Source organism: Triturus cristatus, chromosome 11 (genome assembly GCF_964204655.1).
Source record: "Triturus cristatus chromosome 11, aTriCri1.1, whole genome shotgun sequence".
In the NCBI taxonomy this organism is placed as follows: Eukaryota; Metazoa; Chordata; class Amphibia; order Caudata; family Salamandridae; genus Triturus; species Triturus cristatus.
This window is the reverse complement of record NC_140594.1, coordinates 572,365,402-572,379,830: the sequence shown is the minus strand read 5'-3', so window position 1 is coordinate 572,379,830 and position 14,429 is coordinate 572,365,402. Positions and strand designations below refer to the sequence as shown.

General features: G+C 46.3%; 1 protein-coding gene across 1 annotated transcript in view; it reads left to right on the top strand.

Moving 5' to 3' along the window:
• Positions 1 to 14,429, top strand: part of LOC146785104 (G protein-coupled receptor kinase 5-like) — a 506,690-nt gene that overhangs the window by 373,340 nt on the left and 118,921 nt on the right. Inside the window, exons 7-8 of the mRNA XM_085633729.1 lie at positions 6,772 to 6,835; positions 8,610 to 8,750. Of these exons, the coding sequence (XP_085489855.1) occupies positions 6,772 to 6,835; positions 8,610 to 8,750 (205 nt within the window). The remainder of the gene's footprint in view (positions 1 to 6,771; positions 6,836 to 8,609; positions 8,751 to 14,429) is intronic.

Genomic DNA, 14,429 nt, shown 5'->3' with positions numbered 1-14,429 from the left:
TAGAGGATGTCGACATCTCCTGGAGTCCCCAAGCGGTCCGTTACTTAGGCGTCAGACTTTATTATACGCCGCAAGACATTTATGAGGGAAATTACCGCACACTGATGGGTGGTATTCGATCCTCGATCCACTTCTGGAAGGGTCTCCACCTGGCTGTCACTGGGAGGATAGCTGTTGCAAAAATGATTCTAGTCCCGCGCCTGTTGTACCTCTTCTCCAATCTTCCAGTGGTTCCCCCGCGATCCCTATTCCGCGAGCTGGACACCCTGCTTGGGACCCTCATCTGGGGTTCTGGCCGCCGGCGTATTGCCCTGGCAAAACTGCAATTGCCCCTTGACCAAGGCGGGCTAGCGGCCCCCTCATTCGAAGCGTACTTCCTTGCCGCCCAGCTGCAATGGGTATCACGTTGGACGGCGGGCCGGGCACAGGGGGAGCTGATCACTGAGGCGGGGCGCATTCAAACTCCCACTGTATGCTGCTGCCGGGCGCGGCACCGCTGCCATCTGGTCCCCTCCAGGTAATGACTGTGCGGGCCTGTCTAGCGCGTGTCCATCGTCTTAGTCGGGATGCTCCCCTGTACTCTCCGCTGCTGCCGTTGGTGGGCCTCCCCAGGGGTCGGGCGCATTACACGGAGCGAATGCCTCAAACATGGACAGATCGCGCCGTGACGGAGGTGGGGATGTTATTTTTTTGAAGGGAACTTGCAGACATTTGCAGCATTGGTCGGAGACTTCGACCTTCCCGAAGGGCAATTCCTACGGCATAGGCAGCTTCTCACGGACTGCCGTAGGCAGTGGCGCGCGATCGACACGGAACCCCCCACGCACCCGGTCATCCATGCAATCCTACAGATGGGGCCAGGACGCCATCTAGTCACTTGGATCTACAAAGCTCTGCGGACATTGCGGCAACCCACGCTTGCACCCCTCAGAGAGCGGTGGGAAACTGACTTCCGCAGACCTCTACACGATAGAGAATGGACCAGGGCCCTGGAGCACACCAAAAAAGTGTCTCGTAATTACCGTTTTAAGAATATACAACTGCACATCCTGCACAGGGCGTACCTCACCCCCGAAAAATTACAGAAATACTTCCCTGACAGTTCGTTTGCTTGCCCCAGATGCCTGGAACCCGCTGCCTCGTTTATACACATGTTCTGGGACTGCCCGACACTGCATAGTTATTGGCACGCGATTCATACTGCTCTCCGTATGGTCACGGGGTTGCAAGACCTGTACAAATGGGAGGCGAGCGCCCTGGGTATACACAGGCGGCACAAACACAAGAAGGTGGAAAGACGTTACGCCTCCCTAGTGCTTCTCCTAGCCAAGCGGTGCATCACCATGCACTGGAAGACACCAGAGGGCCCCCCCCTAGCGGCATGGGTAGGCGCAGTCAAAAAATGGGGTAAAGCGGAGGAAACATTACTCAGAACGGAGGAAGCCCAAGGGATACGCAAACACCCGATCTCCCTGTCATGGGCCATGTTAATGCATTCCTTTGCGCACGAAACAACAGCTGTGGCGGGCCTACAAGCGATCGATCCCCCAGCCGCGAGCCAGGAGCCCACCCAGGGAGACACACGAGAAGACCAGGCGCCCGGTGCGTCGCGATCGTAGATAACATCTGTCCCGCTACCACACTTCTATATAGGCGGTAACTGGCACCCCGCAATCCCCCTCCGCATCCGACTATTCCCCCCCCCCATCCCCGCGCCTGCGAAAACTCCGACATCATCCCACGCGATGGTCCAGCGCTCAGGCACAAGACTACTGTTGCTCACTTTCCGCGGCATAGTGCAACTCCCCCCCCCCCCCCCCCCCCCCCCCCCCACCGAAAAGTTTCTATGTCCCCAGTTGGTTGAAGGTTAACTCATGGCTGCAACCCCATAGTTTGATGATACACCTCACAGGGGAATAGGCACACCAAATGTGCCTCTATGTAGTGTTTATGCAAATGCCAATAAAAAAAATAAATAACATGCTGTGCATTATTCTGCCATCTAGTGGTTGGGCCTGGAATTCTCTACTTTTTGGTAGTCCTTCTATTCTTGTGTTTTTTTTATTGTTGTTGGATGCCAATGGATCCCCTATTTGGTGCTTCCTGTGATGTCGTACACCCTCCTCGGAAGCTCCCACTCTTGACGATAAGCTTCAGATAATTTTTTTCCACCGCTGGATCTGGATACTTGGCTGAAAGCTCCCCAACAGGAGAAAAAAGGAAGTTCGGGATAAGTTTGCCAAAGAAGTGGACGAAATTTAAAGAAGTTCATCGAAGACGAGGTACCAGAGGAGATTCCTAGAGTCAAGGGAACGTTTCCTCGACTACTTCGAGAAAGCCCAGACAGGGGACTCCCTTTTTGGTGTGGTGGAGAAAACGCAGTTCCTGTTCTGCCCTAATTGCCACAGCAAGTTCTTGCAGAAGGACCAACACCAGGTCTGCAACCTCTGCCTGCCGATTGATCATCAAAGTGACAACTCAAGGCCATTGAAGGTAGCCTCGTTGTCGAAATAATCGTGGAGCAAAGGCAGGCCCTGAGGCAAGGAACCCCCTCGGATCCCTCGAAAGGGACACCACAGGAGGAAAGACCCCCAAAAAGACACACTCGTCCAAAGACGGACAAGGTCAAAACGCTTCGACGCCAAAGTGAGAAAGGTCTCGGACCGGGACAAAAAGCTCCACAGCTGATATGTCGTCAAAGGAATCTGAAACGTCAAAAAAAATGTATATCGATCCTGAAGAACACTTGGCGGAGATTGAGTGGAAAAACAGGAGCCTTAAGGTCGAAATGGCCACCTTAATACAGAAAAAGAAAGATTTCAATGAATCCTTAAAGGAAGTTTGAATTCCTCAAAAAAACTTGATGCCAACAGACCAGGGCGAAAAGGACGATGAAGAGATAAACCCTCCTATGACCCATGAACCTCAGAAGGAGGAAGAAGCAACCTTCTAGGAGGAGGAAGAGGAGCAAGAAGGACTGGGTATGTTTCAGGGGTCAGAAGACTCTGAGTGCACAGAAACTTAGTGGCATGAGTTGGAGATGGACTTCCTTCAGGAAAAGGTAGATTGTTATCCCTCGAGGTCTTCGCCTCCGGATGACACTGGAATGTACAATCATGTAAATAAAAAGGCTGCAGACAAGTGTGGGGTGCAGCTTGAGGAGGAAAAGTCTCAGTCCTGTTTCCTGCTGGAAACTCTGATACCATCTCAATCAAGGAATCAGTTCCTATCAATGTTGTCAAGTGTCCAGGACCAAGGAAGGGAGGCATTTAAGGAGCCCGCTGCTTGCAGAGCAGCGACTCCAAGGATGGAGAAAAATACAAATACAATCATATCAACGAAAGTGTGTGCCTTAAGTTTGTTAGTGGAGCACAACTGTAGAATCCAACTAGGTTCTTAATAAAGCCCTCACTCACCAACCTAGTTGGTGACATGCTTCATCATCGGGCCACACCGGGAGAGGCCGAATGCCACCCCGGTGTGCTTCGACGCCAGAATTACTGCGGAGCTGGTGGTGTGTGTACAGTGAGTAGTGAAAGTGATTGTTAAAAATGCCTTGGTTGTGTCAAAAAATAAATTTTATTAGAAGCCAATCAGACATGTATAAAAACAGAGTTTTAGAAATCTGGAAGTGGGCAATACAAAACCAATTGAAGATAACAGCAGTTCCTCTACCTGGCAAGGACAATGTGAAAGCGGAGAGACAGAGCAGACAAGTTCTCAGGAATGGGTACTCAATCAAAAAGTACTCAAAAGCATCTCCTCTTCAGAGGCTAGGGAACACCAAAGATAGACCTATTTGCAACCCAAAGGAATGCAAAATGCCAAAACTTTGCGTCCAGACAACCATACCACCAATCCCTAGGCAATGCTTTGTTAATAGACTGGTCAGGTCAGATTTGCATACCTCTTTTCCCCGATAAAACTGTTACACAGAGTGATCAACAAATGCAAGAGGGGCAAAATGACTCCAATACTAACAGACATGGTTTTCAGAGGTAATAGAAATAGCACAAGGGAACATTCTGAAACTACCAACACAACAAGACCTGTTGTCAATGGAAGACGGAAGGTTGCTACACTTAGAACCAGAGTCTTTGAGCCTGACTCCTGAAGACTTACAATTCGGTCATCTTAAGCTACCGGAGAACATAATGACTGTTCTTAGAGAAGCAAGAAAGCCAACAAGTGCTACATCGAAGAGATACTCTTTATAGTGCCTTAAATAGGGCTTAAGGTAAAACACAAAGGACGCAACGGTGCTAAAATATATAACACACCTACTAAACTGCAATTTAACGCATGCATCTTTAAAAGTACACTTAGTTGCAATCTTGACCTACGCAAGAGGTCACATAGGAAGAAGGTTCTTCACTTCTCCAGTAATAAAATGTTTCTTAGAAGGGGCGAAAAGAATCGCACCATCAAGGAAAGTGCCTGCACCCATATGGAATCTAAATGTGGTACTCGCGCAATCATTGAAGGCACGCTTTAAACCTTTACACAAGGCCACATAGAAGATGCTCACACTTAGAACAGCATTCCTGGTGGCCATAACATCTCTTCGCAGGTTGAGTGAAGTATATGCACTCACAATTCAAGAGCCATATTTACAGGCTCACAAGGTCAGAATCGTCATGATGACAGATCCACAGTTCTTACCTAAGGTGGTTTAACAATTCCACATAAATCAAACAATACAAATTCAACGTTTTTTCCAAAAGCCAAGAACCAAGCAGAGAGAACGTTACACATGCTGGATGCAAGACGAGCAATAATGTACTATATTGAGAAGACAAAGACAAGCAGGAAGATAAAAAAACTATTGGTCTCATTTGCAGACAATAATATGTGAAAGCCTGTTACTAAAGCCACAATTGCCAGATGGTACACACAAACCATTCAAGTGTGCCACAAAAATGCAGGGGAAAGACTAAACTCAACCTCAAAGGCACACTCAACAAGGAAAAAAGCAGCAACCATTGCCTTTCTATCAAACATACCTTTACAGGATAGATATATGGCAGCAATGTAGCCATCTGTACAAATGGTCACGAAACACTACTGCATACACATTCAAATGAACAAAGAAGCTCAAGTGGGACAAAAGGTGTTAAAACGTCTGTTTACAAATCAAGGCTCATCTTCAACCCAACCACCATAAAACTAACAAACCCGCTACAAAATCTATGCACAGCATGTGAATCCAGAAAAGATTCATGCTGCAGAATGAATAGTTTCTTACCTGGAGGTGTAGTTTGTAGCTTGATGAATTTTCTGGATTCACAAGTGACCCCCTCCACCAAAAAGATGGAAAGAGAGAACAAACAATAAGAAAAAAAAAAGAATCTGAAGATGGCGACCAAGAGTGGGAGCTTCCAGGGGAGGGCGCACAACATCACAGGAAGCACCAAATGTGGGCTCTATCGACGCACAACAACAAAAATAGTAGAAGGACTACAAAAAGGTAGAGAATTCGGACTCGACCACTAGATTGCGGAATAATGCACAGCATGTGACTCCAGAGAATCCTTCAAGCTGCAACAGTGCACCTACATTTGAAGAAACTTTAGTTTCCAACATCCTGGTAGTGGATAGGCCTATTAAAAATGACCTGTCTGCCCCCCCCGGGGGGCAGAAACAAAGGAAAATGGCACCCTTAAAGGGGAGCGAGCCTTGCCCATGAGTTCACTCCCCTTACACATAAAATTAGACCAAATCCCTAGTGTCTAATGGATTTCCACCACTGGGAGTAGAACAGCCTAAAAATGGCCGATCTGCCCCTGGGGGACGGAAAATGGCCAAAACATGGTCATTTCCAACAAGGGAGCGACCCTTGCCCAAGGGGCCACTCCCACCACCGAAAAAATACATCCCTGGTGTCTATCGGTGCATTCCTGCTTCACTTCACAATCACGGTGCCACCCATGATCCCCCAGCAGAAATGCAGTTAAGAGAGACACAGAGGAAAGGAAAAACTCTTATTGGACGTCAAAATATTGAATGAATGAGCCGTGCAACAGCTACGAGAGAGCATAGAGCAAAATCTTGTGCACCCCATTATCAGCTGGGGTTCAGGCAATTGGGGTAACCGATTCCATTCTGACCAATATTTGAGAGTATGTTTGTTACTCTTGAAGGCTAACAAGCTGCCTTGATTCTTCGAGACTTCCCATGATGGATAATGGAATTTACCTGTGCAACGGAGTGCTTTGGAGTAGCCTTTGGTGACGTGCAATGCATTTCGAAAAGCCTAAATTAATATACATTGCACTGCTTGGTAATCTATGCATGTTATGCTATACTGCAGTTTTCAGTGAGTCCCAGGCATGCTGACTCGGGCTTGCCTAGGTTCAGGTGCCGCCACAAATTTGTTCTTTGTTATGCTATGAACATGGTTTTTCCCTTAGGTGTGTGGTTATTGGGGTATACATTGTTAGAGCTTGGACTGGATTACCACCTTGGGGAGGGGCTAAGTGGCGGGTGTATGATTGGTTCATTTGGCCTGGGCTCAAGTTGCTGAAGTGGTTTGTCCTTTCGGGAAGTACTGCAGGAGCTTAAAAGGTTCTTTCTGAATGCATTAAGAAATTAATATATACTTGATACTTAAAAGCATTGTATTACTGCTTACTCTACCACAGAGCTCAGTTAAAACCACGTTCCACGGAGGTCGCTTATTCCTGCTACCTGCATTGTAGAGCCTCTCATCAGTGGAACATGTTACATAATTTATGGACTATTGTGTTGTTCACACCTTATTTTCTCTTTCAGACAAGTCGTTACTAAGGACACTTTCAGGCAGTACAGAGTGCTGGGCAAGGGTGGATTTGGGGAGGTAAGAATCTCACTGCCATTTACTTTTTCTGCAGCTTGTTGAGTCATCATACGTTTAATTACTTCCTGTAGTTGCAAGTGACCATATTTTGCACCCGTTACTTTGTGTCAGTAGTGGAGAATACCAGGGGTCGTATTATAGAAGTACCCCGGGGATGCAACTGGCGTTTGTGCCCGCTTTGTGCGCTACCAGAGCACTTTGGTATTACAGAAGGGGCTGCAAACGCTGGTGCGTCCCCTTCTGTAATACTGAAAGCGATGGCGCACATACAGCGTCAGCACTTCCTCAAGAGGGCGTTCTGTCCTTTGCATGGGAGCGTGGCCCCATACAAATGAGGGAATCCATTTCCCTCTGTGCCCGCGCCATATTATAGACGAGGGCCCAGAGACAAAGAAGCTGTCAGGAGGCGCATTTACAGGGCACAGCCTAAAAGGAGACGCACTGTCCTTACGCACCCTGTAAACAGCCCTCTGGTGGGGGAAAAGGGGTCCCATGGACCCCCTCAGACATCCCCTCGCAGGTGGGTGCAGTCACTCACTGCACCCGCCTGCAATGAGATCTCTAATTTTCTTTAAAAGTGCAGGTGGGTTGCCGCCTGCACAGTGAAACACGCTGACCCAGCGCATGAGTGGCTGCTTCAAAGCCGCTCAATTTTTCACATGAATGTGCTGCCCCTCTTTTCACATGAATGCGCTGCCCTGGGGGCAGCGTGAGTTCACGGCTGCCCTGGGGGCAGCACATTCACCATAATAAATTTCCTAATATGGCCCCTGGTCTCTGTGGGGGGCAGGAGGGTGCGGGCCGGGCTCTGGTGCTGCCAGCTTCCTCCTCCCTGGCAGCCCGGGGACCTTGCAGCAGGCGGGAGTTTCTTTCTGTGCTGACCACGGGTCAGTCGGAGCTGGTCGGAGTGAAGGCCTCGAGTATTTAAGGGTGGGGGTCGGGGGGGTGGGGTGACATGCCAGGTGGTTACTTATATTTTTATTTTCTTTAGGCGAGAAGGGGTATGCTTTAAGCTAAATTTGGTGATTTAAAGGATCCTATATATTTGGAAGGGGCACAGAGCTATAAAGGATGTCTGGGCAGGGAGAGAGGGCGTCTGGTATTTTTTTTCATGTTTTGACTTCAGAAGTACCCCGGGTCTTGGAGAGGTTTGCAGAATGCCAGGTAATATAATTTCACGTTTTTTAAAAAAAAAGGAAACGCTGACAGGTGTATATCATTTTTAGGGCATGTAAGAGGGAGTTGAAGGAGGTGAGGCTGTCATGTGTGGCGTTCCTCCATGGCTTCTCTACCCTTCTCTTGAACCTTTGGACCAGCTTTATAGGGGCAGGGGATTTAAGGGGCTGGATACCTGTCAACAAAGTGGATGTTTTTTTTCAGTGTTAAGCTTTGCTCTCTTTTTTTTTATTTATTTGGTGTCACTTGGAACTTCTTAATGAATAGCAACCCTGTTATTGTCAGCCATCCATCAACACACTGACACGTCTGGGCATGTAATGTAGATATTTCAGAGTTGATGTTCATGAGTAAATAATCCGACGGGAGGCTACCATCTTTCACACAACTGGTCCACGCTGCTTGCACCGTCAGACCTGAATATCTGAAGTCCTCCAGGGCACAGACTGCTGCCCTCACAAGTGCTGGACATGATGTGCCCTAGAAGGGTTTCTCCGCAGAGGCCCCACCGGCCCGTGCAGTGTCACTGCTGCAATCTGCAGAGGAGGCTTAGACCAATCACATCACTTTCACACTGTACTTCCGTTTCCGTTCCTAGGTGTGTGCCTGCCAAGTCCGAGCCACGGGGAAGATGTACGCCTGCAAGAAACTGGAGAAGAAGAGGATCAAGAAGAGGAAGGGGGAAGCCATGGCGCTGAATGAGAAGCAGATCCTGGAAAAAGTCAACAGCAGATTTGTGGTGAGTACTTCCTTCAGAGTTGTGGGTGCGCTTTGCCCTTTGCAGCTTGACTTTTCTCAGTCGGGCCTCCTTATAAAGGCAGAAAAACTTGAGCCAGCTTGACGTAATGCAGGTATGAACCAATCATTGAGCTCTCGCTAACATATGGTTCGATGTATCACACAATGAAACTGCATTGTGCCTTCTGATTCGGTCGCATGCGGAATGAATCTGCTCATACATCTTATGTGACACATAAACATGGGTTTCTGTAATTCCTCCTTATCTCTTTTCTGTTGGGTGCACCACATAAACTCTTGTCTTAATTTACAATTCCTTTAAGATGCCTTGTTGTATACATGTCTAAATCAGTTGACGTCCCATTACTTATGCTTTAAAATCTCCTTACTGGTTTCTCACAGTGGGGTATGAACCAGGTCTTGGGCAGTGGCGGAGGTGCGACCCTCCCTGCCCGCAGAGACAAACTAAAAATAAAATATGATCATTTTATATTTCGTCCTGTAGCCGAGTCTTGGGGGGGGGGGGGGGGGAGGGGGCGGAACCACAGCACTGCAGCAGGGGGAGGGCACTGCTGTCAATACGCATGACGGTTTGGCCGGCTGTCTTAGGACGGCCAAACTGTCATGCGCACTGACACCTCTCCAACCTAGCTGTGTTGCTGGGTGGAGAGACCAGCAGGCAGAGGCTTCCCGCTCCCGATGGAGCGCAAAACAAGCCTGCTGCGCCCAATCCTGACACTGCTCTCGGGTATGAAAGCAGCATCTGGATTGGCCTTATGGGAGTGTGGCAGCTTCAGCCTGTGCCCAGAGAAGCAGAAGAGCGGCGAGCAGAAGACTAGCACGTGTGTGGTTTTTTTGTTGTTTTTGTTTTCCTTTTCCAGGGCTCCCTCTCTCCCCTCCCCTGTGCTGCCACACAACATTTCCCAGACACCAGCCACTACCAGCCTTCGGTACAATCTTTGTGTCCCTTCACTTTCTGTCCGAGTTCCCACGCTGTGGAATACACTGCTTCACAAATGTTGCAATACAATACAGTACATCCAGGCATTACATTCTCTTCCTCATTCCTAAGCCCCAGACAGAAACTCAGATCTTTCCTGTTTGGTTAGGCGGTGTTTCAGCTCAGTGACAAGAGCCCGCAGGGGTGTGTGGATGCTGTATAAACATTGCCAATCAATCAGCATTTCTGGTTGAAATGTTACTTGCAGCTGTAAATAAAATGAATACATTTAAAAGCAATACAAACTGGTGTAGCAGTGCCTCAAAGTGGCTAGCCAGGGTATATATGTGTGCGCTTTGTTTAGCATGAAAAAATAATTCCAAGAGTCTGAACATGCCTCTTTTTTTATACGGTCATCCTAAAAACATTTTTTTAGGTGTTTTTGAGTCTAGTGAATAAAAGCAGTTTATTTAATTTTTGGGAAAGCACTGGGTAAGCTTTTACCTCGCAGGTGCATTATGAGGACTATCGACACTACTGCTGTAGTCCTTGCTTCTGTATGATTGTGCGGAATTTGCATTACATTCATGACATAGTTAGGAATCCGTAAAGTGTTTTGAAGAACTGTAGAGGTGTTTGTCTTTACTACAATTTTCATCACTTACTTTAGAGTTTTCTTAACTTTGTATTTTAGTGTGTTTGGGAGCCATTGCACCAAATTTCATAATTTGTTTGTGCTATTATTTTAACACTGTAAGGTATCATTTGTTTTTTATTTAGCTATTGTGTTGCAGTCAGTTTGCTTACTTCTGTATATATCTACTGTTTTCCCTAGAGTTTAACACGAAGTCACTGGTGGAGGCTGAGGGTTGTGAGATCTAAGTCCCAATAGCAGAAGCCCGCCATTTTGGGCCAGCCCATTAGCAGGTCTTAAACAGCACCAAAGGGCCAAGAGAAACCGAGAACTTTGCGCTGCATAACGTTTCTGAAATAAAATATTCATACTGGATAAGATTAACTGATCAATGACTTTTCTTTTGGTGCAGATGTTAAGAAAGTTAGTGGTGCTGTTAATGCACACCACATGTCTGCCTTTTTCTATTCAGGTTTGACCCAGGGTGCTTTATGTTTTCTGTGGTGCCCAAAAACATAAATGTGCCTGCTGCAGTTGTATTGTCATTTCAATCATCAAATTTCCTTTCCGTAACATCATTGAAAGTTGTCCTAATCCTATAGTATTTTTTGTGTTCGCAAAGTGTTTCTCACCGTAACATGAGCATGCCACTATAGTGGTAAATATTGTCTGTAATCCTTTTTTGTTGGTTTGCAGACCATCACAATAACTATAATATTGCTTTGAAAACTGCAAACCTTCAAGGTTTGTGGAACATAGATGATTGCAGTCATTTTTGTTGGTGTTGTAGTGTGTGGTTCTGCATGTGCTAGGACCACACTGTGGAGCTTAAAGTATTTTGGTGGGGGGTGGTTGTGGAGTGAGGGCATTTTCGAGCCCTCTTAAGTTTGCTCTTATGACACTAGGCCTCACTTATTGTATGGCTGATACCACAGTGGCACAGCTGTCTTTTTTTTTAAAACAGTGCCTATGAATTTTTTGAAGATTCAATAATGTTGGCCAGTCCAGAAGATCTCGGCCATTTCATCAGCCAGCTAATCAGCTGTGAAGACCTTCAAACTGTCTCCATGAATGAGACAGTATTGCAACCAATCAGATTTGATTTAGAGAGCTGATCAAACAAAATGTCATGAATTTGCTTGGTACTTTTTGAAAAATTGCATTGTTCTTTAAGATCGTGCCGGTACAAAGCTGTGCATGTTGCACCAAAGAAGAAAAAGAAAAACGGAGTCCAAATGATTGCATTTCATTTCCTAGGTGCTGTAGGACTTTTCAGTCTTCACTACTACAAATGTTGCTTGCCAGTCCTAGAACAGACACGAATCTTGGCCAAAATGGAAGCCTTTTTTCAGTTTTGGTGTAAATCTGTTCAGCAGTACTTGAGAGAATGGAAATTTTACCGATGTCTAGCAGAAAAATCTTTTTACTCGAAAGCCCTTTTGAGTTCCACGAATTCAGATCGGAGGAACTCAGGAGATTCTGCAGTTCGCAAACCACCCAGGCGAGCTAGTGGACTGGAAGAAGCTGATTGACTGGCTAAGCTTGAACATTCTTATCCTGGTAGGCATTCTCACATTTGCGAACTGACTGACCGGTCTTAAAACCACATATTCAAACTATTCTGCTGAGGCAATCAAAGACACACTTTACCCCCAGATAGAGCTGGTCTTACCTCCCAACAGATTAAAAAAAGGCTCACTGTGTCCATTTCCCAGAAAACAATTGTGAACCTCTGCTTCACCAAAGGCATTGGAACAGTTGCGCATTGTTACTTTCAGAGTAATCTTTGAGTTCCATGGCTATAATTAATCTTGAATCTATAACCCTAATTGTCACTCTAACTTGAGTTCTGCATTGGTAGCACTTTGTACAGAACACGGTCCAATGTCCCGTCACCAGAATCAGTTCATATTAGTACAGACTGGTACCCGGTACAAATAGTGAAAACACATGACCAATCTGTGTCAAACGTTTGCAAAAGTGGGTATGTCCACCTATGTTTACTCATGTCAAGTTGTGCACAGATTGGTCAAGGTCGAAGAAAGTCCTAGAGGAGATCCCCATGGTTGCATTACCATAGAAATTTCCATAATAAATTCTTCAGATGTGAGAGTGCAAGCATCACTTCCTGAGCACCACCCCACTTGGTACTGAAGCAGGACTACAAGCCTGAGGGTGGGTTTGAAAAGCCATGTATGTTCACAGTGACTCATTGACTTGGCCGCTGACTTTGCACAGCAGATCCTGAGGCCGGCTAATGGGCACAGAAAATCGCTGAACGCCACACACTCTTCCCTGCAAGTTCTGAGTGTGATTGTGGGTTATGTCTTGTTGTTTGTCATAGTAAATGTTAGGCATACCCATGTGTGGGTATTGGCATTGTAGAACTGGGCCCGTTGTAGAACAAAAATAGCACTGAGTATCCAAAGCCTACTGTTGAGTCGATGGTCATTTTGGGAGTAGGAAGACTGGGGACGTTCATGCCTAGCGGGCTGTGTGGGCTGGGGTAGAGGCACGTTCCAGACATTTAATCAAGTATTTTATATTAAATACCCCAAAACAACTGGAAACATACGTTAGCGCTATAATGTGCAACTTAACAATAAAAAAACCTTTAAAACTTCATTTAAACGGAAGTTACTAATATGATCCAGAACCTAAAAGGACCATGATATTCGCCTATTATGATGATCGATTGAATCAGAACTCCCAATTTGTGATCTCTCATAGCATCTCATTTCATCACTCCTCAAATGACAACGTAAGTGACATCACTAGCAACAGCACATAAGGTATTGACAGTCACGCCATAGGCAGAATTACTGCTGTTCTGTTTTATTCACCATGACATAATAACCTGGGACTGGGGCACTACTACATGTTACTAGGTGTCCTCCCTGTCAGTTTATGTAGAGAACGACATCCGGTTTACTATTATGACATATGATCACAAATATATGCAAGAAAAAGGCTTTTCTGTCGCAACGTCATCGGTATAATTATCATCATTATCAATTATAGGGCTGCTTAGTTATAAGATGATGTTTAAAATCAAGTGCACTTCCAAGCTACATAGGAATGTTTAGGATACATCTTAGCAGTATTTTAAGATAGTGTGCCACTTTTAAAGATGTGACAAAAATATTTGGTTATTTATGAGACTCTCGGAAAATAAGACCTCGTTTGTGATGTATCTGATACCATTTAGTTCACTTAGTGGCCTTTATTATTTATTACAGTCTGTTTATGATCAGTCTTTAACAGCCATTGATAACCAGGGTGTTAAAAAACAGGGATTTTTGCAGATGTCCCCCCCCACTTTTTGCCCCCATTTAGACTACTAAATGCTGTTTTACGTCTCTTGACAGTGCTCCGAAGCCTGCTACCCAGTCTCCAGTGCCAGTGCTCTTTCCTTAAAACTGATGTGTGAATTGTCAATCCCATTTGACAAACTTTACTCCCTTATGCGTCCCTAGTATATGGTACCAGGGGTATCCAGAGAATAGGTGGTAAAGGGGTCCCCAGGGCTGCATCACGGTTTTGTGCCACCCTGGGTGATCCAAGCACACTGCTGACATCAGACATGCCATTCAAGGTTGCAGGAGCAGTGCAAACTGCTTCAACTCGACTGTGCCCTCACCACGTATGGTACACGAGCTGCTTTTAGTATAGGTCTGTCAGACTGTTAGCAGATTGCCACTAACCTTCAAGCCGGATACAGCAGGAGCGATGAAAGATGATAGGGAACCCTGCCCCCACTGCGGAGCCGCCCGGGAGTATATAAATAGTACCCTCGCCGGACCACTCCCCATCAGGGGAAGGGAAAAAAGGGACAAAAGAAACAAGAAAGGTAAACCAGCAATTCACTGCAGTGGACAGGTAACAGACTTCAGTTAGGCTCTGGGACTTCCACTGTATACACCCCGTGGTCCCTGCAGTGAGAAATAAAGAGAACACACTCTATGCATTACCAGCAGTCAGGAAGAATGGAGTCTAAGGTTACTGACCACAACCCCCCCACTTACAAGTGCCGGATACAGGTTTCTCTTAGTCCAGGGCTAATCTAACCACCTCAAGAAGCGTGTCCCTCTTCACATCTCATGACA